Below are 27983 nucleotides of genomic sequence, written 5' to 3' on the forward strand. Positions count from 1 at the left end.
TTATTCTGAGCCCAAGTGACAGAGCCATGCCTAGACAGCCATGCCGGGCACCAGTGCTGGATATACAACAATGCCTTGGAGGAGGTGTGTATTGCAAATGAGGAGCACACCGCGCCCTTCACCTGGGCTGCCGATCGGGGCTCAAGTGGAAGCACAGAGCAGTGCGTCTGCCCTGCGGGGCTCCACTCCTTCAGCGACCGGGACTGGGACTGGCTGTGGCAGGGGAAATACTGACAGCAGCCTCTTCTGCTCCCTGACCTGCAATACAGGCACAATCTCTCTAATCCCTCTGGGCTGCAAACTCCCCCCAGCCCCCTCCCCAGCTGCAGCAGACCCACGGCAAAGCCCGTGACAATGACGTTAGGGTCTCTTCGGCCCCCGTGAAGAATGCAACCCCTTCTGCGCAGAGGAACCCCGCCTCGTCACCCCAATTTACGAGCCTACCAGAGTCCAAAATTGCTCCAAAGAACAAGCCGTTCTCACACTGCTTCCTGGCCCCCAAATCACACTTACCTCTGCCCTGCCCCCCCAAAACAGGAAACAAACTCCCCCTTGTTGTCCACATCTTCATTAGTCAGGACTGCCCAGTGCTCAGAGCCAGCTTTTTTCCACCTCTGTGCAACTCTTGTTTTTAAATTTACTGTTGCTGGACTGGTAGGTTTTAACCACCTTCTGGATTTGCTAAAAGAACTGCCTCTTTACCAGAAGGCTTCCCTCTGAGTTCATTCCTGGCTGATATCTTACCAGTTTATGGTACCGTAAAGCTATGAATGTAAAACTGTGACAACCACCTCATGAGGGGAAACTGCAGGAGAACGTGCTTTGTGCTGGTGCTGGCTAAAAAAACGGATGTTTATACAATAAGTGAATATAATCATTTTAGGGGCTGTAGCACTGCAAGCAGGTTTTTGCATCAAGAACGGACTAAAGTAAAAAAACAAAAACAGCACTGAGGACTTTCAGAAACAAAACAAATGCCAAAAACCTATTAACTGTGCTGAAGGGAACACCCCAGCTCACTAGCAATTCCCACCTGACTGAGGAAATTTACATTAAGGTTCCAATGCCTTTTCACCAAACTTCAAATACTGTTTAGCTATTTTGTGGATTTCACTCAGGGCCAATGTGATCTCCGTCACAGCAAAAGCAAAGCACATAGGGCTATTTGAACACATGAAACGCAGGAACAGGATTTAGACCTTATTTGCATTTTATTTAAAGAGCCTTGAAACCAGTTGTCATTAAAAAAAAAAGTGTCAGGACTTAATACAGCAGTGCAAACAGATGGGATACTACCAAACGTGGGGCAGAGTGTATCACGCCAGAACAGCGACTGGTGCCTGTTGCTACATTCCCCTGATTATACAAGCACTGGAATGTCTGGGGCTTTCTATTGATAACATCTGCAGGAATAAAAGCAGAATTCCCAGGCATGGAAAAAAAGCAGGGGTGCCCCCGGAGAAGGCAGGGGTGAGAGCAGCGTGACAGCACTCACATGCTGACGGTTTCTCCTCCGTGCGCGCTGTCAGCCAGTCTCTGACCAGCGCCACGCCAACTGGCAGCGTTAGGACTCGGGCAACGTGGGTCAGAGGCTCCGTGCTCTCCCGCTGGAGCTCGGGAGTGACTTCGTGGGACCGCCCGTTTCAGAGTCTATACAAACATATTCCTCCACACAAAACAACCCTGAATCAGCAGAACCGGCTCCCCAGCGCCAGCGCAGCCGGCCACGACCCCACGAAAACGGACCATTTGTCAAGAGCGAAAGGGCAGCGGCCCCATAACGTTTAACGAGTCACCTGTCGTCACCTCTGAACAGCACCGGCCCCGCTGCGTTCGCGCTCGACAACGAAGCCCCCACAAGGATAACCACGCACAGGTATAGTCCAGTCAGCAAAACAAAAACATAAAATGACAGCGCTTAATTATTTTTTTCATGCTTGCTATGAGTGGGCGGACGCCAGTATGCCCTCACAAGACTTCCGAGTTTCCGGAGAGAGACTGGCGCTGGCAGTCAAACACTGCGATTACCATCGTCCTACTCCAGCTATAAAAAAGGCAGAGCACGGGAGCGAAACCCACTCAATACTATTTAGCACACCGCGTTCAGTTCATCTTAATAAGGCCATTTTTAGATATCCTGTGCGCGTTTTTTTTTTTAACACACGCTCTTCACACACCCCAGGTTAGAAGATGCTTTAGGCTTTTCTACTGCTTTCCCCGTGGCTGTGCACTCGACTAGAGCAATAGTCCGGTCAGAATGCCAGAGGGGGTGGAACAGCACGAATCGCTGATTCAGCGAATAGCATTTCTTTCTAAACCCGGACGATCTCGCAGCCAGGAGCTCCGGCTGCCTCGGCGAGTTTCGGTTTCTGTAGCAATTCAAAGGACGCAGCGCCCTACCTGCCGCAGGTAAACACGGAGCTCACAGAGCCACGCCTTCGCCGGCCGAGAGGAGACGCTCCCTCCGCGGACAATGTCAGCTGCTCTTTTATTTAGAGCAACGCGAAGGAAAATACGAGAAAAAGTATATATATACACACATTTTATTTTTGCAATTGTACGGGTTACGGTTCCGTTTACAGCGAAGCAACTCCGACGCACACGGCTACCCTGTTACGATCTTTTGGACTTGACTGTTTGAAGTTCCAAAGGTTCTCTACAAAATTGGAAGTTTCGCCCAGTCGGCTACTGTATATACACCCCATTGCTTGGGGTCTTCGCCATTTCGCCCCTGACATGAAACGACTGAGTAACATCCCGACACGTAAAGTGTACATTTATTCAACCAAGTATTGGTTTGTGTACAACCCGGACAAACACGGGAGACCGCTTTTTTTTCCCCCACACAGCGCCGCGTCCAAGAATCGCCACCTTACCACATAACAATAAAGCAGAACTGGCTCTTTGTTTTTTTGTCCTCCGGTTCAGTATTTTTTAAAATCAAATCTCTCGCCTCCGTAATTTAAACTGATTGAAATCGACAAAAGACCATCCCCTGGCTTAGAAAAAGAGAACGCGCGCCCTTACCTCAGGAACTCCTGGAGACAGGTATCGCAGAATCGGTGTCCGCAGGTAGATACCTGCACGGGTTCTCGCATGGCTTTATTACACAGAGGGCACTGGAACCGCCTCTTCGGCTTCTCCAGAAACTTGTAATCGAAGCCCGGCATCGCTGCTCGAATATTGATTCACCCGGACGAGATCGAAAGTTTTTTTTCAGCGATCTCCAAGGCACAAGATGACCGTAAACAAAACCGGCGACAGGTACCGATGTCCGTCACCCTGCGCCTCCCGGCTGCCGAAGTCCACACAGGGCGGGGGGGAGACGGGTCCTTTTTCTCTCTGGCACCGGGTTTCTGGGGACGAGAAGGGCAGCTCGTCCGGTCCGGTTCGGGCAGCGATTCGCTCTCAGGGATTTATTAGACGGCTCTGCGCGTTGAGTCCCTGTCAGAGCCGCACACGGAGATACAGTAGGTGAAGGCACCGGCGAACTGGGGATTAACTACTGTGCCAAGGGCACGGAGTACGACCCGCCTCCTCGGTTCCGCGGCCACACCGTAACTGCCTGCCGGAGCTGAGCTGAGCTGCTCGACACGTCCCATCTGCTTAACATCCACCGAGACCCGCCCACTCGCCCGCCTCGGCGGGAGGAGCGCCGGCCCTTCTTTTAACACGGCTTCCCAGCTCTCGTCTTTGTGCAGCACGGCTGCCGGGTCCTAGTGCCGCCCGAGATCTGCGCCCCCACCCCGCTCCACCGACACACGCACAAGCACGGCTTGTGTCGGCCTGTTTCTATTTGTGCTTTCGTAACCGTCTCCCCTTTCTTTGTGTGTACGTGTGCGTTACTGTCGTGGATTGCTTCCATATTCGGTACACTCAATGCATGGATATAGATTATTGTATAATGTGCGCGCACAAATCCATGCCTGTGAAAGCAGAACAGTTTTATAAGTTGCACACATTTTTCCCCCCCACCAAATTGCACTTCCACAAACACACACTCCCGAATGCTCTGATATACACGAATTACGAATCGGTCTCTTGTCGGTTTATTTTGCACAGAAGCAGAAAAAAAAATCGAAAGCCTATAAAAAAAAACCCAAGGACCGAGTCATTTACTGGGAAAAGGTCTCCCCCGTGTGGAGAAGCGTTCAAGAGCGGTTTTTTTTTTACTGCGAGGATGAGTGCGATTCTGCCCGTTTCCGATTCCTTTACCTGTCGTGTGTGGATCACGGCACAGTGTCGGACCCGGGACACCGGATCGCTCACTGTGCGCCTGTGGCAGAACTCGGGGGCTGTGAGCGACAGCAGGCCGCTCGGATGGCAGATGAGCCCCCGCATACCTCCCGATCATTGCTACAGTGTTTCATCATCGCTTTCTGACCTAGTGTACAGTACACGAAGAACAGTCGTGCTGCTCGCTGCCAACTTAGAAAGCAGCACTTTAAACAAAGAGATCTCGAACAATATATTTTTGGCTACTTGTTAAAAACAAGTTTTAGTGATCATGTCTAGTTTACATAATTAACAATATTGTGTCAGAATTTGAGACAAAAGCCCTGCTTCAGCTCTCTATTATTATTTATATTAGTCATATTTATTAGTAATACATATTTTATAACACGTTATTTGTATATAGGTTATCATCAATAATATAAATAATGATAGCATTAATACATATCCAGAAGTGAGGGAAATTGCATTACAGTTGAAAATAAATAAATTAAAACTGCTGTACATTGTAATACGGTTCTCTAAATTACCGTAGAAACTCCCCGGAGTGTTTCTGGTTACAGATGATCCAGATCAGTTACAACAGTGTCCGCTTTTCTGAGACTGGCTGAAGCCTTTTCTGCGCTACAAACAGAAAGACATGTTCTGCCGGCGCTGCCAAGCTGATTAAACAAACGAGTATTTAATAACGCAATTGTTTAAAGGCACTAATAATTACGCTTTTATGCAATTAACTAATTAAGTCTACCGAGACACTATATATATATTGAGCTTTTTTTTCTTCCTTCCAGTCTTCAGTTTTATAAACGGTCTCCTCTCACGTCCCCTGAATCGAACCTGTTTGTCATTTTCTGCAGACTACCTCATTATCTTCCTCCAGAGATCAGAGATCGCGCAAACGGTAATTTAATTCCGAAAGAACAGGACTTATGAACCGCGGAAAGCTGAGCGGCTCCGACGCCGCAATGAGAAATTGTTTTATGATGGCTTGCAGGGGTCTGACAGAAAATGAATACCCGACCCCCTCCTCCCCCATACCCGGTTCCGAGCTCCTGCGATTGTCTCCTTGTCTCTCGAGCTGCTGAATTGCAGAAAACCTGCTGAAGACCAGGCAGAAACCCAGAGACTAGAGCCACCTTCACCAGGCTTGAAGAAGGAAATACGTCACTGCTCCGCCTGATGACGGCATAGTCAGAATCGCGAGCAGTCGATGTGGCATTAGGAAAACGCGTGAATAATAAAATAAACAGAAAAACAAATATTATATTTCGGGAAGCACTAAAAAACACCTATGAAGTGTTAGTGATTAAGACTTAAAAGTGATGTTCTATTCACTCATTTAAATTAAAACTGTGACGAACAGATTGAGGATGATTAAAACAAGGGTGTGGAAGTATCCCGGCCTCCCCTAGACCCCATTCCAAAACTGAAGCAGGACAGGATAGAGTAGATCAGAGCCATGTCACCGAGGAGCTCCTGATGAGAGGAACACAGTGACAGCAGATGGGATACCCAGACACTCCAACACTGGGAATGATAATGTGCGATAATTTTCTCGTCTGAACATTGTGCATCACAATATAATCCCAAATCTCTCCTCATCTTCCATTCCTTAGGGAACATGTCAACCTTATGTTCTTCAATGGGTGCCAGTACTTAGTACTACTATTACTTATAATAATACTTCCTTACACTTGTATGGTGCTTTTCTGGACACTCCAGCCCCACCTGGATGAATCCCCAGTACTCTCCCCACACACCAGCTCTCAGTGGGGAGGAGAGCAGAGTGATGAAGCCAGTTCAGAGATGGGGATTATTAGGAGGCCATGATAAAGACCAGGGGGAATTTGGCAAGGATTGCCACGGTGACACCCCTACTCTTTCAGAAACACCCTGGGATTTTTAATGACCACAGAGAGTCAGGACCTCGGTTTTACGTCTCATCCGAAGGACTGTGCCTTTTTACAGTATAGTGTCCCCATCACTATACTGGGGCATGAGGACCCACACAGACTGCAGGGTGAGCGCCCCTTACTGGCCCCACTAACACCTCTTCCAAGCTGCAACTTTAGTTTTTCCCAGGAGTCTCCCATCCAGGTACTGACCAGGCTCACACCTGCTGAGCTTCAGTAGGCAGGGTAACATGCCTGCAGGCTACTATCCATAAACCATAACAGAAATAAACTATAACAGACCACAAACCTTAGCAGAAATACAGAGTGAACAAAGACAGAGCAAGGAGAAGGAGTAGCGAGTCTCTTTCTTAAAATCTTCCTGGCTTAGTTTCAGTGGTGCCTGAAAGGGACAGAAAGAACCCAGGTGACTCCTCAGCCAGACTGTATAGTTTCAGACAGAGCCTTCCAGAGCCCTGTCACCACCATCAGCCCTGCACGTCCCAGGTCATGTTGGATGCATTCATCCCCTGCTTTACACAAGTGGTTCAAAAGTCAATATTGACTCTTGCTGTGGCCCCTACATCTGCCCGGTCCTTTGTTTTCAGGAGCACAGTTATTTACTTTCCTAGCACAGAGCATTCAAGGCAGCGCAACACTGTAGCCCCTCTCAGATCAGGCAGGAGGTCAAGCAAAGCCAATCTGGTGCCCAGTGCAAATTACCCATGACTCCTTTTCAATGATCCTCCTGGACGTCAACAATGGAGAAATGTTTCGAGAGCTATCAAGACAAATGTGTAAAAGGTACACCATTCCTGCTGTGTTTTGTTCTATTTGTTTTTACAATGATTTTAAACATTATAGTGTGAGGGGACACCCACAGTGTCTAAGAGTATGAATGAACTCTATATAAGAGTACAAATTATTTTATGCATTGTGATGGGAGTCCGCTGTGATAGTTGTTTGCTCCCTCACTGCAGGATGAAGGGAAACCCTGGATTATTTTGCTACTAAAGCAAAGGTCAATGATTAAACAGCCTTCACTGAGAGTAATACAATAACCATCATTTTTCTTTTGAGTTTTCAGTTTGAGCTAAACTTTGAAAGCTTTTTGAGCACCTGGTCAAATGTTTTAGTATTTTTCCGAAAGGCACTTGGGAAAAATGTTCTGTTTTCTCAGATGCTTGGGTGCTTGCCTTCAAACGATCTTCAATACTCCTACAATGTTGAGTCTCATTTTTTAAGGCATGTGGAAAAAAGCACATAAGATCCTAGTTGAAGGCAAACTATGAAAAGCTTCTGATGTAGCTTAGCTACAGCAACAGTTTCAAAGGAGAAACCTGCCACTTGCTTGAATTGATTTGATCTTTCCTCACAACACCACCTTAAAAATAATGATAATGGATTAACGTTCGTCTGCAGGCTGGATTACATTTTTTTTAAGCAGAATTTCCCTTTCCTCCAAAAAACAACAGGAGCACCTTGTGATTCACCATTTTATAGTTTACAGACAACAAAAAACATTGTTCTCCAGAAAAGCTGCTTGTTTGGTTCAAAACACTGTGACGCCTGCAATCGGTTAGTTGGGAGGTGATTAATGTGAAAAATAGAGAATCTCTTACTGTTTCACAGTAATCATGAATGGATGTAAAAGTACAGTTCCAATCATTCTATCACTTTGCTAGACACAACAGCCAGTTTTGGTCTGGTGATGGTAGTGGTGTTCTTCAGATTGCTCTCAAGTAGGTGAACCAGTAAAGGTATTACAGTAGGTCACAGTTAGAGTCTTATGCTCTTAAAGAGCTGCATCATTAGTCCTCCAATATGTGCCAAGACTGCTGCAGTGCGTGTAGTGTGTAAAGTGGCAAAGGGCCACAATTGTCCTTTTTGGAGGAGGGTGAACACAGTTCTCATCTTTCCCAATGGTGTTATCCCAAATTTATTGACAATTGGTAATTGCAAATTGTACCTTTAAAAAGTCTTATAAAACTCCTACAGCAACATCACAGATCAAAATATAAAAAACAATATTTGAAAAACAAACGTTTTAAAATCAAGATTGCTTTTACACTACAGTGCCTATAAAAAGTATTCATCCCCCTTGGACTTCTGTTTTTTAATTTTAATTAATTGAGTAAAATGTCTGGATTTGTTTCCACTTTGACATTATAGAGTACTTTGTGTTGATAAGTGGCAAAAATTCTCGGTTAAATATATCATGGTTCCACACTTACACAATAAAATGTGAAAAAGTCCAAGGGGGGTGAATACTTTTTATAGGCCCTGTATGTCATTGTGACACACTGCCCCAGCGACATAGTGTCATTAAACTTAGTTCCAGGAAGTATGCCTTAGTGTAACATGGTGAGTGACAGCCTAACCTACAGAACTGGCTTGACATCCTCAACAAGCATTTTGAACTTACTTTGACCAGGAAGGTTACTCCTTCCTGAAGCTGCTGATATGTAACCATGCAACTTTCAAGGCTAAGCACTCCCTGAATCTCAGTGAGATCACAATCAGCCCAATACTACAGGATAACTCTGGACAGAAACAACGCTCTCATTTCCCTGCGTACCATAGCCACAGTAACTGCAGTTACAGGGCGAGACCAACCCTGGTCCTGGAGAGCCACAGACTGGAAGACTGTCTAGATTTAACTAGGCAATTTCTAGACTCTTTGCACATTTGTATTCTGTCCATCTAAGAAGATTATATGCTCAACTGAGCAGTTCAGACATCATCTGAAATGAAAATGCCCCAGAGCTCTCAAAGGCCACAGTTGACCATTCCCGTCTTAACTAAAAAAAATGAACGTATCACATTAATCGAAACTCACATGTTTTCCCAGTCCATAAGGACTGCTGATTACAGAGTGGCACTATGAGATCCATTGGACTGTGGCTCTTCAGGACATGCATTATTTACCCTGCTGGTCTACAGAGTACCATATACCGGTACTGCATGAACATTTATTTATTAATTTTGCAAACATGACAGTGATAGTGTCAGTAACCCCATCTCTTTAGCAGCAAATACAGGTAAGTTGGAAAACACTTTTTTTTGTATCACTACAAAAACACTATGGCAGAGCTGGACAAATGTTGTGACAACAAAGCTGTCTTGAAACAAACTGTCAGGCAACAGCCTTGCATAATCTAACAGGCAGTTCATAAGGATATTTTCTTGGTCCTCGAGTCGGGATCTCTCTGGTTAGGAATGAGAGAACGAGTCAGCTATGTACTCACTAAGATGGCCTGAAGGATCATCTGGGAGTACTCTCGTCCAGAAATGCTGAAAGAAGGACAGAGTTATGATGAATTACTATGAAAAATTAAATGTTGTCTCCAATGGAAGGATACTATTTCAAATTCCCTTCTAATACAACAAGAACACAAACAAGATCTATAGTTACAAGTCAGTCAATGCAAGGAAACTGCTGTAAGAATGCTTCCAAATACCTTTGAGTGAGGTGTTTTATATGACTGAGAGATCAGGCACCACTCTGAATAATGAAGAATGCATCTGTATCATACAAGACCTGTACCCCACAGGAGCCCCTGCTAGAGGAAGAATGAAGAATGAAGCCTCTCACAGCAAGTTCTCTCTAGAGAGTCAAAGGGCAGGAAACACAACTGAGCTGTGTACTGCACTGCCAGAAGGATTATACATTTCTCTCTTACTGATTAGATTTTCCTTGTTTAATCTTTACGAAAGCTTTGGCTATTTTAAACAGGAGGGGGGGGGGGATTTAATCCAGCCCTCATTTTGATGTACTGTATATTGCAGAAGAAAAAAGCAGATGAGGAAGTATTGACTCGCCCTCGTTCTTTTCACACAGTCACATGCAAACACCCGAGAGGACTGTGATTTATCACAGACACACAGCCTTTCTGTATCCTGGCCCTCCTGAAACAGTACACATCTGTGTGTGCGCATGGGACAGCACGCAGAACAGGGTAGACAAACTAACACAGCAAGCGCTTGCAGCACAGCACCTGAGTGCAAAGGCTGAGAAATCATTACCCACTACAGAAAAAAAAACGTGAATTATGTACACCAAATTTAAAAAGATGATGCAACAGAGCGTCTTTTTTCTCCAAAACATCAAAGGCTCCCTCTTAGCTCAAAGCTGACATTTGTCTTTTGTAGGAGAGGAACAGCAAACACGGATGAAAGGAGACCTCCCACTATAGGCACTCATTCTGCCTTCTGTTTTAAGTGTCCAGGGACTGAGAGGAGGCTAGCCAGAGATGACTGTAGTGCGGTTTGTTTCTTCATGTTGTTGGCCGACCCCCTCCAGTTCCTTATGAGCTAAATAGTTGAACAGGAGCCCTGCTGCTCAGTTTATTGCTTCTTCAGAAGTAACGGGGGCAGATTGCTGCTGCCCCGTTAATTAGTATTTTTAATGGAGGACCTGAGGCTGCTGGACAAAGGGACTGGCAAAGATAGGACACTGCAGACCTGGACAGCAGCACTGAACCAATCATTTAAAGTGATATGTTTAGTAGAAATTAGCTTTCCCCTTTTTTTACCTGTTACAAAAATATGATTTACTTTCTTACAGCTTTCCTATTGCAATGATGCACTGTTAGATGAACACTCACTGCCAGAACACAAAGGCCTGTAGAAGATTGTTGAACAAATTACTCAGAGTTTTCCTAGTTTTGCACTGATTCCTCTATTTTCTTTTGCAAAACTTTTTTTTTATTAAAGCAATCTACTAAAAACATACCCTCAGAAACAGAAACAACATCAAAGCTCGAAGTTTTCTCGACTCAATTTCACCCAGCCTCAAGCAGACATTATTAGCATCATTAAATGGAAATGGAAATTTTAAAAATCCTTACTCCTCCCCACCCCCGGCCACCAAACACAAAAACTGGTGGATGGCAAAATGCAACCTTATGAATTCTCCCCAATAATATGAGAAAGATTCTTACGTTTGACGGCTAGCAGGGTGTTGCCATGACAACAGGCCACTGATGTCACCACGTAGGGATGGGCCTCATCAAGCTGCACCAGTTTGGGAATCCCAGAATCCTCTTCTTTTCTTCCCAGCCTGCCCCGGGCTCCTTTCCCCCAGGTGTACACCTCCCCCTCTGCAGAGAACACCCCAGAAAATGAGAAGGCTGTTTTTGCACCATTTAAATATCAGTGTTTATGTTTTTCCCCTTCTAACTTATTAATTAATAATGTAAGACCAGATAAACAGGATCTCAGGAAAACGAAAAGCTCTTTTAAAGGTTTCTTGCCAACTGCTAAATTTGTTCCACAGACAAAACTGGCAGCTTTAAGACTCAAGCCTTCATCTTAAGTGTTTTACAGTGTTTGCCATTCAAACTGCAGCCTGTAAGGCTGTTTGTCTTTTATTAGTCTATTTAATGAGGTTGTTTTTTTAGTGCACAGAAAGTATGTGTAAGGTCTCTTTTTTAGGAATGGTGCATTGTCCACTGTTTAGAATCCATCATCCTGAACCAACCATAAGGCTGTGAGGAATTCAAATAAGACACAAGCAGTCAAGCAATGAACGCTGTATCCATAGTCCTGACAAAGGATTTGGAATGCTGTAAGTGCTCCAATTGCTACCACAGATGGTATTGCTATAGTTACTAGCAGCAGGTCCAAAAATATGAGTAAATTAAATTAATTAAATCTAAAACTGCCTCTGTAATTACAGTAATGCGATCCCAAACCTATAATCAACAGCAGCAACACTGCCATGGCATGAATTCCAATGCAATAAAAACATTAACAACTATTGTAAAGATCCGTATCTGACTCAGAGTAGAACTGGAAGGCCAGCAGTGGAGAATGCAGTGCTTTGGTATGCGGGACATGTGGGTTGTTTTTTTCCTGTAATGTAAATATACGACTACAACGCTGACTTAGAATGTGACTGAATTCATACTTGCCATATCAGGGCTTTGATTCACTCAAGTTCTTCCTTGATCCTGCTGCTAAAGAGCACGCCAGTAGCAATGGTTTAGTCAGAACACAGACGTGCAATGGAAGAGGCCAGTATAGCTAGGCGTGTCGTACGCTCTCCTACAGCCCCAGTGGCTGCTTCAGTGCCGGCACCACTGTACCTGCTCCAATGACCACGGTAAAGGCATCTCCGCATGCTGCCATGGTGATGCCCTGCAGCCCCGGCACTAGGTATGGCACACGGCTGTTCCTGCGGGTACTGCAGCCCAGCTGGCCGTGCTGGTTACTGCCGAAGGTGAAGCACTGGCCCTTGTCTGTGAAACACGCAGAGAGGAACGGACTGGGCGTTTACAGGCAAACCCCAGTGGGCTATATAGAGTGTATTCCTTAACACAGTTCAAGGAGGCAGCTGCGTCAGCACGCGTGGGCTGCAAAGGAACAAGTCCAGGTTTATTCCCTGCTGAAAAGAGGAGAAAAGAAACACAACATTTTGGCTGTGTAGCCTTCTTCGGGTGTGGCTCCACAGCCGAAATGTTGTGTTTCTTTTCTTCTCTTTTCAGCAGGGAATAAACCTGGACTTGTTCCTTTCCTAAACAAAGGCCTGCTGAACAGACACTTTAATACACCTTATTTTAGGTTCCAGTTTCCAGCTTTTCTCCCACCGGAGGACATTGATTTAAAGGCTATTCTTTTGTGCTAGTCTGAACATCAGCAGCGTGTCTGGGTGTACACGCTGTCACACAAAGGCCACGCCTTTTCCAAAATGCGTATGAACGTCTCTCACCTGTGATGGCAGCAGAATGGGCTGTTCCGATGCTGACCTGAACAATTTTCTCCGCGTTAAAGGGAGCCGACTGGACGGGGGTGAAGACGTGCACTTCTTCAACCTGACTGGCAGGGGACGGCTCTTCCACGCCGTCTAACTTGTCCAACCCCAGTTTGTTAAACCTGAACACGCAGGGCAGACAGTTTTATTGTTATTCCGTAAGGATAAACCAACCTTATGGCGCACTATGGCTGCCGTCGCATCATCCAGGTGGATGCTGCACACTGGTGGTGGTGGAGGGGATCCCCATTACCTGTAAAACGCTTTGAGTGGAGTGTCCAGAAAAGCGCTATATAAGTGTAAGCAATTATTATTATAATTATTATTATTCGGGGGGCCGAAAAAAATTGAACCAGAGAGGCCAGCCTAGTAAATTAAATTAAAATGAACAGCAATTGAAAAGCTCATTTTAGAAAACATACGTCATCTTCACTGTCTGTGTAAGAAGAAATTGCGGTAGCAATGGGTTTAATTAATAGAATACCTCATTATAACATGTCCTTCACAGCTGCTTGTTTTTTAAATTAAATCCATGACGGCTGGTTCAGAATTGAGCTATGCCAAAAGGGTTTTCCTAAAGTACACGAAATTCACAAAGCCCTTTACACTGCAGTGCCATTAGCTTTCCCTAAGGACGCCCTGAAGACAGCAACAGTCAGAGCCCCTGTGTAAAATACACGTCGTGTGGCTATAAACAGTAAATATGTGTTGTTAAGTTGGGTGTGTTCTGTTTTCTAGTTAAAGATGCTGGCAGCGTGATCTAAATAAATACTGCCAAAAACATGCTGCTGGAGGGAAGCAGGAAGTTGAAATGCCACAGGAATGTCTGTGGCGTTCCCACCCCTATGCCCACCTCACTGAACTCTGTTCGCTGGCAGCACACGGTGCTCCTGCCATTACTGGGCAAGACGTCAACCACTTTTCTGGTTAAGGATCTGAGTGACAGGGATGACACAGAGTGTGTGTGTGTCACGGAACGGGAATGCAACCTTACAGGATCAGACTCCGAGGCACAAATTCACGACTTAATCCAGGATTTTCAGAACAATCTACTTCGATGCAAGGCAGCGTTTGTTATTTTTTACCAGCAGAGCTCCCACAATCACGTAAGTGAGATTAAATAGTTTCCCCTTTACCTAACCCAACAATTACAGTGGGTTTTCAAACGGTGAGATCTAATCTATGTTTTAGATTTACAATTTTATTTCTTAATTCTATGAGCTGCCATAAACTATGTATCACTTCTGCTATTCCCTCTTGGTGGGTCTTCTAAAGATAAACACACCTTTTAAATTGAGCTGAACATGAGCTAAGAAACTCAGTGGGAGTGTGACCTGCTGTCAATGCTATCCACTGCATGAAGAGGATTGATATGAAAGCAAGATCATACCTCAACTGGTTATTAATGATTACTATTACAATACACGGCCAGTATATAAGATCACTTTATTAGCCATACACAATTTCTTGCATTAGGAATTCGTCTTTTTCGCAGACCCCAGCTTGCTCTCCATGAGACACACAGACAGGGAGAGAAGCTTGGGGTCAGAGCGCAGGGTCAGCCATTGTACAGCGCCCCTGGAGCAGCTGGGGTGAAGGGCCTTGCCTGAACAGGGTAGCCAAGGTACTGAATGTTCCCTGCTTCGGCATCTGCTCTGTTCTGGACTTGGTGTCACAGCCCAAAAAGCACAACGCCTCCTGAAACGGCATGGCTGTGCAGGAGATCGCTGGGATGTTGATGTGTGACACGCGGGGCAGGATGCGGACCCACCTGTTGCTGCCGCAGGCCAGGATGTGGTGCCGCGTGCCGATGATCATGGAGCAGTCGACGCCGCAGAGCACCCGGTGAGCCTCAAACTCCGGGGGCACAAGCACCTGTTGCGGGGAATTGTGGGAATCCTGCGTGCCCAGGCCGAGGCGGCCTTCCAGGCAGAGAGAGAGGCGAAGATGAAGAGGAGGATAAATAAAGACTTGATGAGACAGCACTCGTCCAACACTTACCATAGTTCTGAGCTTAAACATTTAAAAAAAAAAAACAAGTCCTAAACATAAAAAAAATAAACTGGGAACCTGCCTACAGGGATACTAGATAATCTTTCAGAAAGACGTGACACTTCCTTACTTACAATGCTTCTGTCGTGTTCGAGGAAGACATGTTGCATGGCGAGAGAGAGAAACAGATTTACGGCAGCGTCGTGACTCAGCAAAAAAACAGGCAACGTACTGTATAAGCCGAAGAGAAAGCCAAACGGAACAGAAAAAGAACAAGAACTTTGAAAAAACAACAACAGAAGAGGCGCGATTACCGTTGTCCCCTCTTCCCCAAGCAAACACCTCCCGCTCGTTAGTCACAGCGAGGACATGGGAAGCCCCGCACGACACCTGGACCAGCTCGTATCCCAGCAGCGCCTCCACTATCTTAGGCTGGAGACACACAGAACAGCACAGGCATGGACAGCGGTGCGATTGGGCATGTAGGGTGAGTCCTCCCATCTGACACCACACAGTACGGACACCTTAGCAGGAAGTCACTCTGGGGCAAATGTTGCGCCACAGAAGGCCTGGATAACTCCGATAACAGTGTCACAAGACAAGCTCGTTTGTAGCCCCTGTTTTCTTACCACACTTGATTCTTATACCACAAGGGTTCAGGAGCTCTCCGCTTGAATTTAAACCCGAACGGCGAAGGTGCTGCCGTACAAGCTGTTACTTACCTGTGCAACGTCATTGAAGTTCCCATGTCCGAGACAGCCATTGCTCCCACTTCCGAAGGTCATGACGATGCCCCTGTCTGGCCGAGGACCAAGAAGAAACAAGTAAAGACACACCCCATCCACCTTATCATTGTTACGGCACTATCTGCTGTCAAAGCCAAGAGCCTCAGTTCAAACAAATGAGTAACAGCCTCATTTCCAGCACATTAAGAGACAATGCAACTACTGTACCAGCTATGATAAGAGATTTAAACTCCTCAGCCGCCTTTGCTGATGAGCTACTGATAGCCACCCCCAGGCAAACAAAAGTATCAGGGCAGCATTGTTCTAACGAAACAATACCTAAACAAAAGACAATAGTGAATGTCACTGATGGAAAACTAGGCAGGTTAGCAGCTAATCGGATTGCGCAAACCCACTCTGACCGGTCTTTATCCTGCTGCATGAAACCCTGAGAAGCAGCTGCACTATTATTTATTATAATTATTATGTAACCTAAATTTGTAACTTTAATTTCCCCCTTCCCCGGTGAGCTCAGAGAAAAGACATTTCATTGCCAGCAACTACTGCAGCACGCTGTATTGTTGTGCATTTGATAAATAAGCTTTGATTGATTGGTTGATTGGTCACTTGCCTGTCATGCAGGTAGCGAAGAGATCCCCGCAGGACACAGACTTGATGGTGACCCCGGACTGGCCCTCCAGGAAGCGGGAGATGAACTGGGGCTGCAGCTGCTCCACGGAGCCGGGCAGGGTGGGCTCCCCGGACCCCACGGAGGGAGCCTGAAGACCAGGGGCAGCTGGTCAGAGCAGCCATCACAGCACCACAAACCTTCTTATCTAAGAGGGCCTTTATTTAAGCGGTCCGCTATCCAGACTGTATATACAATAAAGCTTATTCTTATTCCTATTCCTATTCCTATTCCTATTCCTATTCTTATTCTTATTCTTATTCTTATTCCTATTCTTATTCCTATTCCTATTCCTATTCCTATTCCTATTCCTATTCTTAATATGGATTAAAGTCATCACAGGGTGGGGTCCCCCTTCCTTTTCGACAAGCCCCAGCAGGCATGGAATGGCATGCGACTCTCACCTCCCAGGTGATGAGGCGGCCGGACTTGGTGACGCCCATCTTCTGCGTCCGTCCCAGCGACACCTGCAGCACCTCGGTGTTGAGCATGGGCAGGCGGAGGGGCGTGGCGATGCCGCTGCCCCAGGTGTACACCGAGGACAGGGGAGGGGGGTGCACCGCCTTCCCAGTGCCAGAGCTCAGCAGCGCACCTGGGGGGCCGGGACACAGCAAGGACAGGAGACCTCAAGGACATTCGCCACAGTACATCGGGACAGTGTTCCCATGGTCTCACCCTGCTTTCAGCCTGCATTTACACTCAAGCAGCTGGTTTCCTGAGGCTGGTAACACACAGTATCATTCATCTGTACCATTTATGTATTTCCCATGATTTCCTGTGCTTCCCTACTCTTCATCTGGACTCAATTACAGGTTTGATTCAGTAAACTTCATTAATAGAATCTGTTTACATATCTGAACATTTGTTCATTGCATCCAGCACTATGTAAACTCCTGTGTTACAGTGTGTAGAACTATGTTGCTTACTACAACTGGACCTACTGACCATCTTTCTGCTCGTATACTGTATATAGCAAAAATATATAATGCCCTGTGTTGTGATCATTTGAAGCCCTGAAAGTCGCTGTGTTCCAAGCTCATTACTGTGGGCTGTGCTGACCTCTGGACCGGCTTCTGGGCACTCGTCCTCCGGGCCGCCCGTGGGCACCTGCCGGGACTGTGGACAGGGGCTTCTCAATCCTGGAAGACAGCACTTGCAGTTGTGATACGGCCACAGGCAGGACACTGTCTTCACAGAGTATTTCCTCCCCTAACTGGTCTTAATACAGCAGTTTCCAGTCTGCAGTCAACGGTGTTTTTATATTCTCCATAGTACCTGCAAGGTTGCGACTCACCTGGACCAGAAGTGAGGATCACTGATCTAATAGAGCCTACTGGGAACTAAAGTTAGCATTCTGATTCTGATTTTGTAATTCCATACAACATCACTGTGTAGTTCTCTTCTTGGGAAACGAGGTATAAAGTGTAAAAATTGATATATTATTAGTATGTCCCAGGGTGTCCAGATGCACAGGCTATTTCTGTATTCTTTCATTCTCAACATGCAGGGGACCTGAAACAATACAAATGTTTGTAAAATACTACGTATTATTGTTTGCTACCTCCACCAAACAATGCATGCAAGTCTCTCTTTATTCATGCAAATCCCTTGAAACAAAGTGTGATCACGAGCCAGAACAAACCTAAAAAACATATGAAATAATCTCGAAATGTTCTGCTGTGTACTTATACTTAATTGGGGCGGAGTGGTGGCTCTGTGGCTCAGGATCCGCGCCTATGACTGGAAGGTTGCCGGTTCAAATCCCGCGGCCGGCAGAGGAATACTACTCCGTTGGGCCCCTGAGCAAGGCCCTTCACCCTAACTGCTCCAGGGGTGCCGTACAATGGCAGACCCTGCGCTCTGACCCCAAGCTTCTCTCCCTGTCTGTGTGTCTGTGTCTCCATGGAGCATGGAGAAAAGCTGGGGTATGCGAAAATACGAATTCCTAATGCAAGAAATTGTACAGGGCTAATAAAGAAACATTAACATTAAAAAATTAATTAACATTACATTATTTAACATTAACATTAATCCACATTTGTGCATCTAATCCTCCTTACTTCCGAGTGCACAGGCACAACATTATCGAAAGCACATATAGGAATCCCAAAAGAAGGGACTTCGGAAAACGCAGTGAAGATTCAACAAGCATCCTGGCATTGGCAGAGGGAAAAGGCTCAGCACCATCCCTCGCTCCGACCATCAGCTTGGCGCCCCACCCACCTCCGCAACGCCCCAACCCACCTCCGCATCCGGACGTTGCCGATGTCCGTGTGGAGGTTGAGCAGGGGGCGGATGCAGATGGGCTGGGCCATGATCTCGTTCAGCTGCGGCCGCTTGGACGGGTCCAGGTTGAGCATGTTCAGGATGAGCTGGCGCAGCTCGGGGCTGTACCGGTCCGAGATCGGAGCAAAGGTGCCGCTCATGATCTTCAGAACCAGGGCGGGCAAGTTCTGAGGAGAAAACGATGTGGTTACAAGCACCTGACAGACCACAGTAAGAATAACAATTCTAACAGGGATTCAGATCAGTGCATGTGAGACACCATTTCCCATTGATCTAATATACAGTATCTACGCAGCTATGCTGTGGGATCCTCTGTAGCAATGCTTACATTAGAAACAAATGGCATGGAAGAGCAGTAAGCAAGCAGCCAGCACCTCCAGAAAAGGCCCAGGCAAATTTCCTCACTCTTATTTTAAATGTCACATCTACATGTGAGAAGAGGCTCTATGTGTAAAGGCATGCCATGCTATTCCCGGAGTCACACTGAACTGAACTCCATCACTTCAACAAACTAATGGAGCAAAAAAATAACTACAAGTCTTTCCAATGAATTTATAAAGGGCAGTCTCTGGCACAGTGCTTCACAGGTGATACTACAGAAGAATTAGCACAAAACAAAAAAAATCTTTCAAAATCCTGGGCTTCAGTGGACTACACTGCAGCTATGCAACTCAAGCTGCATGTGTGGCCAGCAGTACAGTAGAGTTCGTTAGACACCTGTAAACTAAACTACAAGGAGGTAGGTGGTAGATGAGATGAATATCTGCCATAGCAGACCCAAGATCCAATATAATAAGTACAGCTCTCCTATCGCACCACACCAGGAGCATAAAGAGATTAAAATGGGGGCTATATGGGGAAAAGATTAAGTAAGTTCATACCGCAGCCTCAAAAGCCCTCTTTAGACTGGCCAGCTCGTACAGCACACATCCCAGGGCCCAGATGTCACTCTTCTGGTTGTAGGGTTTCCCTTCACACAGCTCGGGAGAAATGTAGCAGGGAGTCCCGACAACCTGTGGGAGCCCAATCACAAAAGAGAAGAAGAAAAAAAGATGACCATTGTAAGAATTTTATGAAGGCAAATGACGTACTCTGCACGGCAGTAATAGTAGTGTCGAATCAATTTTGGTATTTTTGCCTCAGATCTTTTACATTGAGCTTTTAGCAAGGTGATGCAACACAGAAACGTTTATTGCAAAATAGCTTTTGTAAGGGCAGAGCTGCTCTGAGTTGAGTCAATGTAAGTAAGTCATTCAACAACCATGTAAAAATAGAAAATGTAAGGTCAGAAGAGTCAAAATCTTTTTTGGGGTGGAGGCAATGTGGTAATAAATACTTAAGTGGTTCGCTCAAATTCTAATAAGAGCTAAACAAGCAGACAAATATGAAAACTGTCATGTTTTTTAAGTTTGTGTGTTTTCTTTTATTTGTATGAGAGAGGGGTTAAAGAGAAAAAAGTTTTGGTTTACCGAAAGGGATAGCATCCATAATACTTTGGCGTTAACTCGCCTGGCTGAGGAGGATCAGGGGTGTCTCAACCCCCCTCACTTGCGAGGAATGAGCCAGGGAGCTGCTTCATGAGAAAGCAGATGCATGCAGAGTATTTACATATAGGAGAGCAGAAGTGCACCATTAGAATATGACCTCCTCCTAGACCTCTATTAAATAACACCATTAATGATTTCTTTTGCTCTTTTTTTCATTAGCGGCACAGCCTACGGGTGTGGGACAGCCGCCCAGCACCCTGCAGGAATGCTCACAGTGTAGGCTTTGCTCTTGCTGACGAGGATCTTGGAGATGCCGAAGTCCCCGATCTTCACGATCATCTGGTGCTTGTCCAGCAGGATGTTCTGCGTCTTGAGGTCGCGGTGCAGGATGAGCTTGTTGTGCACGTGGTGGAGCGCGAGGAGGATCTGGACGAAGAAGTGCAGGATGGTGTCCTCGTCCAGCAGGGAGTTACAGCGCTTCTGGATGAAGTCCGCCAGGGTGCCGCCTGGAGAGGAGACCCAGAAAAACATATGGGAAGTATCCACCTCTGTCTGCTGTCCAGCTGTACCTCTGTCTGTTGTCCAGCTCCACCTCTGTCTACTGTCCAGCTGTACCTGTGACTATTGTCCAGATCCACCTCTGTCTGCTGTCCAGCTGTACCTCTGTCTGCTGTCCAGCTGTACCTGAGACTATTGTCCAGATCCACCTCTGTCTGCTGTCCAGCTGTACCTCTGTCTGCTGTCCAGCTGGACCTGTGACTATTGTCCAGCTCCACCTCTGTCTGCTGTCAGACATGCTGGAGTGAAGGAGTGAAGGAGTGTGGATGTGTGTGAAGGTGTGTGGATGTGTGTGGATGTGTGTGAAGGTGTGTGGATGTGTGTGGATGTGTGTGAAGGTGTGTGAAGGTGTGTGGATGTGTGTGGATGTGTGTGGATGTGTGTGAAGGTGTGTGGATGTGTGTGGATGTGTGTGGATGTGTGTGGATGTGTGTGAAGGTGAGTGAAGGTGAGTGAAGGTGTGTGGATGTGTGTGGATGTGTGTGAAGGTGAGTGAAGGTGAGTGAAGGTGTGTGGATGTGTGTGGATGTGTGTGAAGGTGAGTGAAGGTGAGTGAAGGTGTGTGGATGTGTGTGAAGGTGTGTGAAGGTGAGTGAAGGTGTGTGGATGTGTGTGAAGGTGAGTGAAAGTGTGTGGATGTGTGTGAAGGTGTGTGAAGGTGTGTGAAGGTGTGCTCACTGCACAGGGACAGAACCTCCTGCCTCAGCCGGCAGCCGGCGCTCACCTGGGGCGTACTCCATGGCAATCATCAGGGCCTTGTCCTCCAGGAAGTTCTCGTAGTACTCGATGATGTTGGGGTGGCTGAGCAGTTTGAGGACCTGGCACTCGTTCTGGGCAGCCAGGCGCTCGTCCCGGGTCATCTGCTCCACGGGGATCTCCTTCAGGATCACCAGGTTCTGATCACTCCTCCTCCGGCACAGGTGGACAATACTGTCATAGTAGGAAAGGGAGAGAACTGGTTACATTCCTGCTCTGGACAACTACACATCAATTACAGGAATCATTATTAGAAGCATTACAATTCACTGTAATCTACTACAAGTATTTAATCTGGGGACAAGTAACAATGGCGATCTAAAAGGATAACAAATCACATCACGCTTACTGAGTTATATTGCATTGACAGTGAAAAGCAATACTTACAATAATAAGCAGAATAATGTGAGCTTCAGTAACAACTATTTAAAATATATTATATTTTGCATAAAGTATTTTATAAAGTTACTGCATACAATGCAATTCGTAGTCACAATTAAGATGCCCCCAAGGGGTGGAAACGACCTCGTGCCGTCGTCATGGTAATTAATCAGACGACGCCGGGGGGCCAACTTCCGGTGTTCACAAAGTTTTACCAGCCCTGTTACTTCTTACCACACTTTTCAGAAAAAAAAGAAGAAATATATATTTTGCACGGTTTTCTTTTCTGCCACCGACGGGAAAATAAACGGCGTTGCCGACCGCAGTTAAACATCACAGCACCCACAATGCGCCTTTGAGTGTTAGTCACTGTAAAAACATTTTTAATCCTATGTTGTAGCCGGGAAAAAAAACAACAAAGTTAAATACAGGCCGTTGCCTTCTGGCGGCGAGGAGATGAAATAATGCGCATTCAAACCCTCAGGAATCCCAGACCGCCCCCATCTTGCCTAGTTTGACTGAATTTGAAAAGTTTTGAAAATGTAAAACGAGAGAGGATGAAAGTTTAAAACACGTTTGCTCTAAAGTGAGTTTAAAGAAACGCATAGAAAGCAGCCGTCCAATGTTTACAAGTTTATATAGAATTTTGTATTACCCAAAAGCTCCTCTCCCAACTACTTTAATTTTTTCATACTTCTCCATCGCAGGACTGTCAGCGACTGACAAACATCCAGCCCGTCTCTAGGCAACACTTCCTGCCTCGCTACAGGAAAACCGCTGGGACAAACATCTGGACAGAGAAAGTGCAAAGAAAAACGTGTTTTTTTTTTATTCCGTCTTTCGCCCAATCGAGTTTGTGACACGCTAGAAAACAAAGTACAACACGGATGCAGACATCTTAGTTTAGTTCTAATTTTCGGGTACTATCGGGAACTATCAAAATCATCATTTCAAAGTTTTATAATTTCTGGAATAAGGCGCTTTTTTTGAAGAACCAAAACAGCAGAAACACATTATACAGAGCAGCAGCTGAGAGCCTAACAACCAGCAAATCTAAAAGTGAGATGAAATAACGATAATTGTGACTTTGTATAGTGTCTTTCATGACGCTTCATCTTGAGGTGGATTACAACAAAACAAAGCAAATGCAAATCCACTAGAAACGTGTGACTGAACATTTTAATACGATAAAATTAAACAGAACTAAAAGCTAGAGAACAAAAGCAAGTTTAAAGAGAGGATTTATACTTGCAAGAGCCAGTATAGGCTGGGAGATCAGCCCACAGCCTCAGAACAACAGGAAGGACAGCAGCTCTGTCTCCCAGAATCTCTCCCAGAATTCGGGGCCTAGTTTTGGGAGCTGAAAGATGCCCATAATCCAGGAATCACAACTGACGTGTTAATGTGTAGAGAGATAACAGCTCACCAGTGTGGACAGGAGCCAAACCACCCTAGCCCCTTCAGGAGAGCAGCAAGCATCTTGAATTTTATCCAGAACTTCCCAGTGCGCGGAAACGAAAACAAGAGATATGCTCCACTATTTTCCTTTTACTCCAGAAGATCTGAGCAGCTGAGTTGTGAACAGATTGCATTGTGTCAAGGATGTTTGGATACACCATAATGTAGCCTAGAAAATACACATGCGAGCATGATAATTACATTTATTCTAAGGCACTGCTATGGAACCGACTCTAAAAGGCAGCCTCTGTACTGATTTATATAGTTTGCCCCACAGTGCAGTGGCCAACAGCAATGAGAAAACTGTATTTACCTTACCCTGCAGCTCACAGCTGGCAGCCCACTGAAGCCCAGCAGGTGTGAGCCTGGAAGGTACCTGGACGGGAGACCTATTGGGAAAAACTAAGGTTGCTGCTGGAAGAGGTGTTAATGGGGCCAGTAGGGGCGCTCACCCTGAGGTCTGTGTGGGTCCTAATGCCCCCAGTATAGTGACGGGGGACACTATACTGTAAAAAGACACAGTTCTTTGGATGAAACATAAAACCAAGGTCCTGACTCTCCTTGGTCATTAAAAATCCCAGGGCATTTCTCGAAAAGAGGAGGGGTGTTCCCCGGCGTCCTGGCCAAATTTCCCCCTGGCTCTTACCAATCATGGCCTCCTAATAATCTCCATCTGTGAACTGGCTTCATAACTCTGCTCTCCTCCCCACTGAGAGCTGCTGTGTGGGGAGAGTACTGGTGCACTATGGCTGCAGTCGCTCTATTGACTCAACATGTTTATTCTGTCAACGGGTTGCATGTATGTGGGACATTATTGCAGTCCAGCTGCTCCACCCATTCTCCTGTACATCCAGTGTTGTGTGTCAATGTCCAGAAGGGCTGGGGAAGGCTGTCTGGAGGGGCACCCAATGCCTCTTATTAAAGTTCCCCATCAGGAATCTAGTCATTCCTTCTACTTTCACCACACTTGCATTAGTTACCCCAGCGTCTGCATTGTGACTGTGCTTCACTGCTCCCTGCTGGGACAGACTCCTAAATTACCCTAGTTAAGCACTGTCAGGGGTGATGGAGAGAGTAGGACCTTCTGGCAGTAAGCTTCTGCCCCACCCTTCTCCCACAGCGATCATACTGTCCAGCACACAGCTCCTATTTACCCATCTCCCTCTGGCAAGGAGAAACCATATTGTTCTCTCCTCCAGTACTGAAGGAGAGCCGCCTCGTTATGAACTCCTAACAGGATTTGCGATGGTGTTAAAACAGCCCCCCGGAGAGCTGCAATCCTCATTATAGCTTCTGATCACAGTGACAGGCACTGGGGAGAGCTGGAGACACCACTTCTCTGGGATTCCTGAATAAGGCTTTCATTCCTCAGCTTGTTCTTCTGCTCTTGTCTGTCTTAGAAAAAGTTACATGTTGTTGCTTTCCAAGAGCCTCACATTCCCCGGGTTTAAGTTCAATTCAAGAAGCTTTATTGTCATGACCAATGAAAAAATCAGTGTTGCCAAAGCATATACAATGAACATCAATTCGATTGACATTTTTACCATATAGAGACATCATCTGACATTTACCATACAGACATACGGAGCATTATTGCAAGACAGGCTCACTGTTCCTCAGGCTGTGACAGGAGATCACATACTGGGCTGCCAGTTCGACTGAGACTGAGTTCCCTCCTCCCTCCTCCCTCCTCCCTCTCCCAGTAGGATTGGGAGTTGTTGTGATTCTGGCAGGTGTGGGAATTCTGGGATTAAATTTGTAAATCCGGGGAAGAATTAGTTTGTCTAATACCAGAATATTTGTCACAGGGCAAAATTAATTAAAGTAACGTCACAGATTATGCATGTGTTTTATTGGATGCAGCAGTGATTTAAAAACACACACAGTTCATGACACCTTTTGCTTACATACTGAACTGAACAAAACTGGGCTCCACTTAAATCCTACCATAACAGGAGCACGAATTGCTTCAGCTTGTTACAGACCGTTCTTCAGGCTGGGGTGGCGAGCATTTAAATAATTTCTTGTCCTTCTGACCTCCTGCTACTCCAATTGCTCCATTCAATAACAAGAGAAAGTCAATATCAGTCTGCTAGTTTTATCTGTTCTCCATCTGATTGAAGCTATTGATATCCACACTTGTATAATGTTTTCTTAGTTGCCTGGTTAGCATAATGGAAAAAAAAAACATTGATCAACCATCTGATATCAGGCTTTGTTAAAAGGCCTCTTCTCTCAGCTCGTGATCCAAGCAGCTGGGGGAGTGATGCAATAACCTCCCGTCTAATTTGCATCCTGCCTGTTCCTGACTGCTGAGGCCAGGGCTGCCTGTAGAGCTCTACTCCACCCTCCTCACGTTGCTTGTTAGCACAGAGGATGTGCGAAAGACCCTGATCAAGATGTCAAACTGGGTCTCTGGGTGCAGTTGGTAACTCCCTGATCTCTCACACTCTCTCACTCACACGCTGGGGAGGGTTCAAGCCACAAATGCCTGACAAGGAGACTTCTGCCAAGACCAGACGGCTACACTGTGTGCACCTTTCACACCTACAGGACCTGCTGTGTTTTTGAACTCATGCCTGGATGTAAAACTTCTCTAAGCTGCAGGGGGAAAAAAATCAGGTTCCTGAATGAGAGGGTATCAGCTGAAAAACACAACCGCCAAATCTCTCTCACTGTCCTGCGGGCGTCTACAATTAAGCCCGTGGTCACACACAACCCCACTCATCAGGGCAATGTTCTGCTCATAAAAAAAGACAAAACATGCTCGATGTGAAATGATTTGCTCAGCTCTCCCACCTAATCTTTTCTAATGGTCAGTGCTGCTTAGAGACTGGCCTGAACAGGGCAGATTACAGTGCTTGTTTTGCAAAGCACAGTATGGTATTAGACCACTGGTATCAGCACCATTAATCAGGCTAAAACCCATGGACCAGTAAGCTTACCTCTTCACAGGGATTTATTCTGGCTGTATTCCCCCAGGCTCCCTGTGTAATTGCATTGCTGTAAGGTAAGAACAGCTTGGTAAGTAAAACAACTACATGCGATAGCCTTACATGCACTAAGTGCACAGCCAGAGGAGTCGCACACACAGCAATCAAGTATTCGCTATTATTCCAGGTTTCTGCAGCCTGGTTTTCCCAGGAGAAAGACGCTCTGAGAAATCTGCCACAGGTTGATGTTGATTGTCCACAACTAGCAAAACATTCTGCATAAAATCTCCTGTCCTGATTCAGGAATAAGCACACCAGTACTGAGCAGATCAGGTATTTATTACAAGCCGTGCATCAACGTCCCACACGCTTGGGTGAAGCGCTTAAGACTTTTCCGCAATCACATTTTTTGACATTTTGCATTTGCAGGTGCAGAATTGAAAAAACAGATCCAACATGGGCTACTTTTCTGCTAAGAATCTAACACCCCATTCATTTCCCAGCTGTACTTCCATTTTCTTCTTGCCATCTTTAAAAATAGTCCGCTCACTCAACTGCTTCAGAGACGGAGAAAGTGCACCAGCCCAGAATCTCAATCTGTCAGCTTGTGTTGACCAGCTGCCACAGGGGGACAGCCTCCCTCTGGCTGTACAAGGACGAGAATTGATCTCGGCGCTATAAAACCTTGACTGCAGGCTGTTGGAAGCAGCTGTGACAGGAGACAGACATACCCTGTGAGTGCTCCTTAACAGGGAGAGGAAAAGGTTTTAATGAATTTTGTGCCACTCTCCCGAGCCCTGGAATGGGTTGAACAAGGAGCATTGAAAGGAAAAGTAAAGCAGACACATCTTTGAAAACCTTAAAAAAGAGGAAAAATAAAGGGGCCCACTCATCAGAAATGCATTTTTACATCTATCTGGGCTTCCTGGGTACTTTTCTCTGTTTTGTACACAAGGTTACGTCAGGCTCTGACTGCATCCATTCCACAGGCTGAAAAACAGAAGCAAAGAATTGAAGTATTGGGAAAGGAGACTCTCCGCACTCAAGTCAGTGGGGTCCCCTGAAAAAGGACCCCAATATCTGATAACCCCCCAACCCCTCATGTCATAAAGAGGTCAGGGACAGGATCATGAAAGACAGTCAGACGAAGAAGGTTTTCCTTGCTTTGAATGCAGTGGGGCCTGACAGCAGGGCTGCACTCCTTGATGAACTACAAACTACGACAGATCTATTAACTTACGTGTTTCCTCTCACTTCGGACCTGAGTTGTGGAAACGGGGGAGCGTGAGGGGTGGTCTGAGTTGTGCCCATTAACACCGTCACAGAGCAGAGTATACGCCCTTGCAAACACATAGGCAGACAGGACCAACAGATAAATACCTCCTTAAAAAAACATTCTTTCTCCAGATTTTCATTTAATAGGGTTCTGTGCATAAACCTTCACAAGCCTGCATGAAGAAATAAGAAAATGAAGCACTCACAAGTGAAAACAAGTGAAGGTTTATATTGTGTATCACAAGCATGAATTATGTGTACAAATATTAATCAGCACTTGTTTTTTAGAGAGGGCAAAGCCATATAGAGAAACGTCTAATTCCACAGCTTACATATATAAAAAACACAGCTGTATAAAATAGCAGACCCTTTAAAGCATAGATCCTTTAAAACAATTATTTCTGCAGATTTTCACTTATTAGTTAGTTAGCAGCTTTGCTCCCTTATTATGACACAATTCCTTTTAGACAACATCAACCCCCTCAGCATGAATCAACAGAAGGTAATTAATATCCAAACCCATTATAGACAGACCAGGATCATCCTGAACCTGAAACATAAGGAC

General features: G+C 45.8%; 2 protein-coding genes and 1 long non-coding RNA gene across 5 annotated transcripts in view; 1 reads left to right on the plus strand and 2 right to left on the minus strand.

The window, feature by feature from the left end:
• Positions 1-4490, minus strand: part of LOC148643385 (TNF receptor-associated factor 4-like) — a 40169-nt gene extending 35679 nt beyond the window's left edge. The window contains exon 1 of the mRNA XM_088616577.1: positions 3028-4490. Within this exon, the coding sequence (XP_088472703.1) occupies positions 3028-3170 (143 nt within the window). The 5' untranslated portion in view covers positions 3171-4490. The remainder of the gene's footprint in view (positions 1-3027) is intronic.
• A 3117-nt stretch (positions 4491-7607) lies between these two features.
• Positions 7608-22575, minus strand: nek8 (NIMA-related kinase 8). Of its 3 annotated transcripts, none has more exons than XM_088615870.1 (15): positions 22408-22575; positions 21340-21545; positions 20331-20563; positions 19452-19583; positions 18529-18737; positions 17344-17423; positions 16689-16876; positions 16224-16375; positions 15594-15666; positions 15186-15303; positions 14651-14801; positions 12838-13001; positions 12215-12367; positions 11069-11227; positions 7608-9419 (listed from the first exon to the last, which is right to left on the minus strand). In XM_088615870.1, the coding sequence occupies exons 1-15, from the start codon at positions 22452-22454 to the stop codon at positions 9391-9393; spliced, it is 2094 nt and encodes a 697-aa protein (XP_088471996.1). In that variant the 5' UTR covers positions 22455-22575; the 3' UTR covers positions 7608-9390. The 3 variants fall into 3 exon arrangements, with proteins under 3 accessions (XP_088471996.1, XP_088471995.1, XP_088471997.1); XM_088615869.1 differs by having other exon boundaries at positions 15594-15670; positions 16228-16375; positions 22408-22559; XM_088615871.1 differs by having other exon boundaries at positions 15594-15670; positions 16228-16375; positions 22447-22494.
• Positions 13686-16508, plus strand: LOC148643387 (uncharacterized). The gene is made up of 2 exons (XR_015929017.1): positions 13686-13985; positions 16239-16508. It is a non-coding gene; the product is annotated as an uncharacterized LOC148643387 (long non-coding RNA).
• Positions 22576-27983: the final 5408 nt, after the last annotated feature.

Source organism: Lepisosteus platostomus, chromosome 22 (genome assembly GCF_059453375.1).
Source record: "Lepisosteus platostomus isolate fLepPlt1 chromosome 22, fLepPlt1.hap1, whole genome shotgun sequence".
Classification (NCBI taxonomy): domain Eukaryota; kingdom Metazoa; phylum Chordata; class Actinopteri; order Semionotiformes; family Lepisosteidae; genus Lepisosteus; species Lepisosteus platostomus.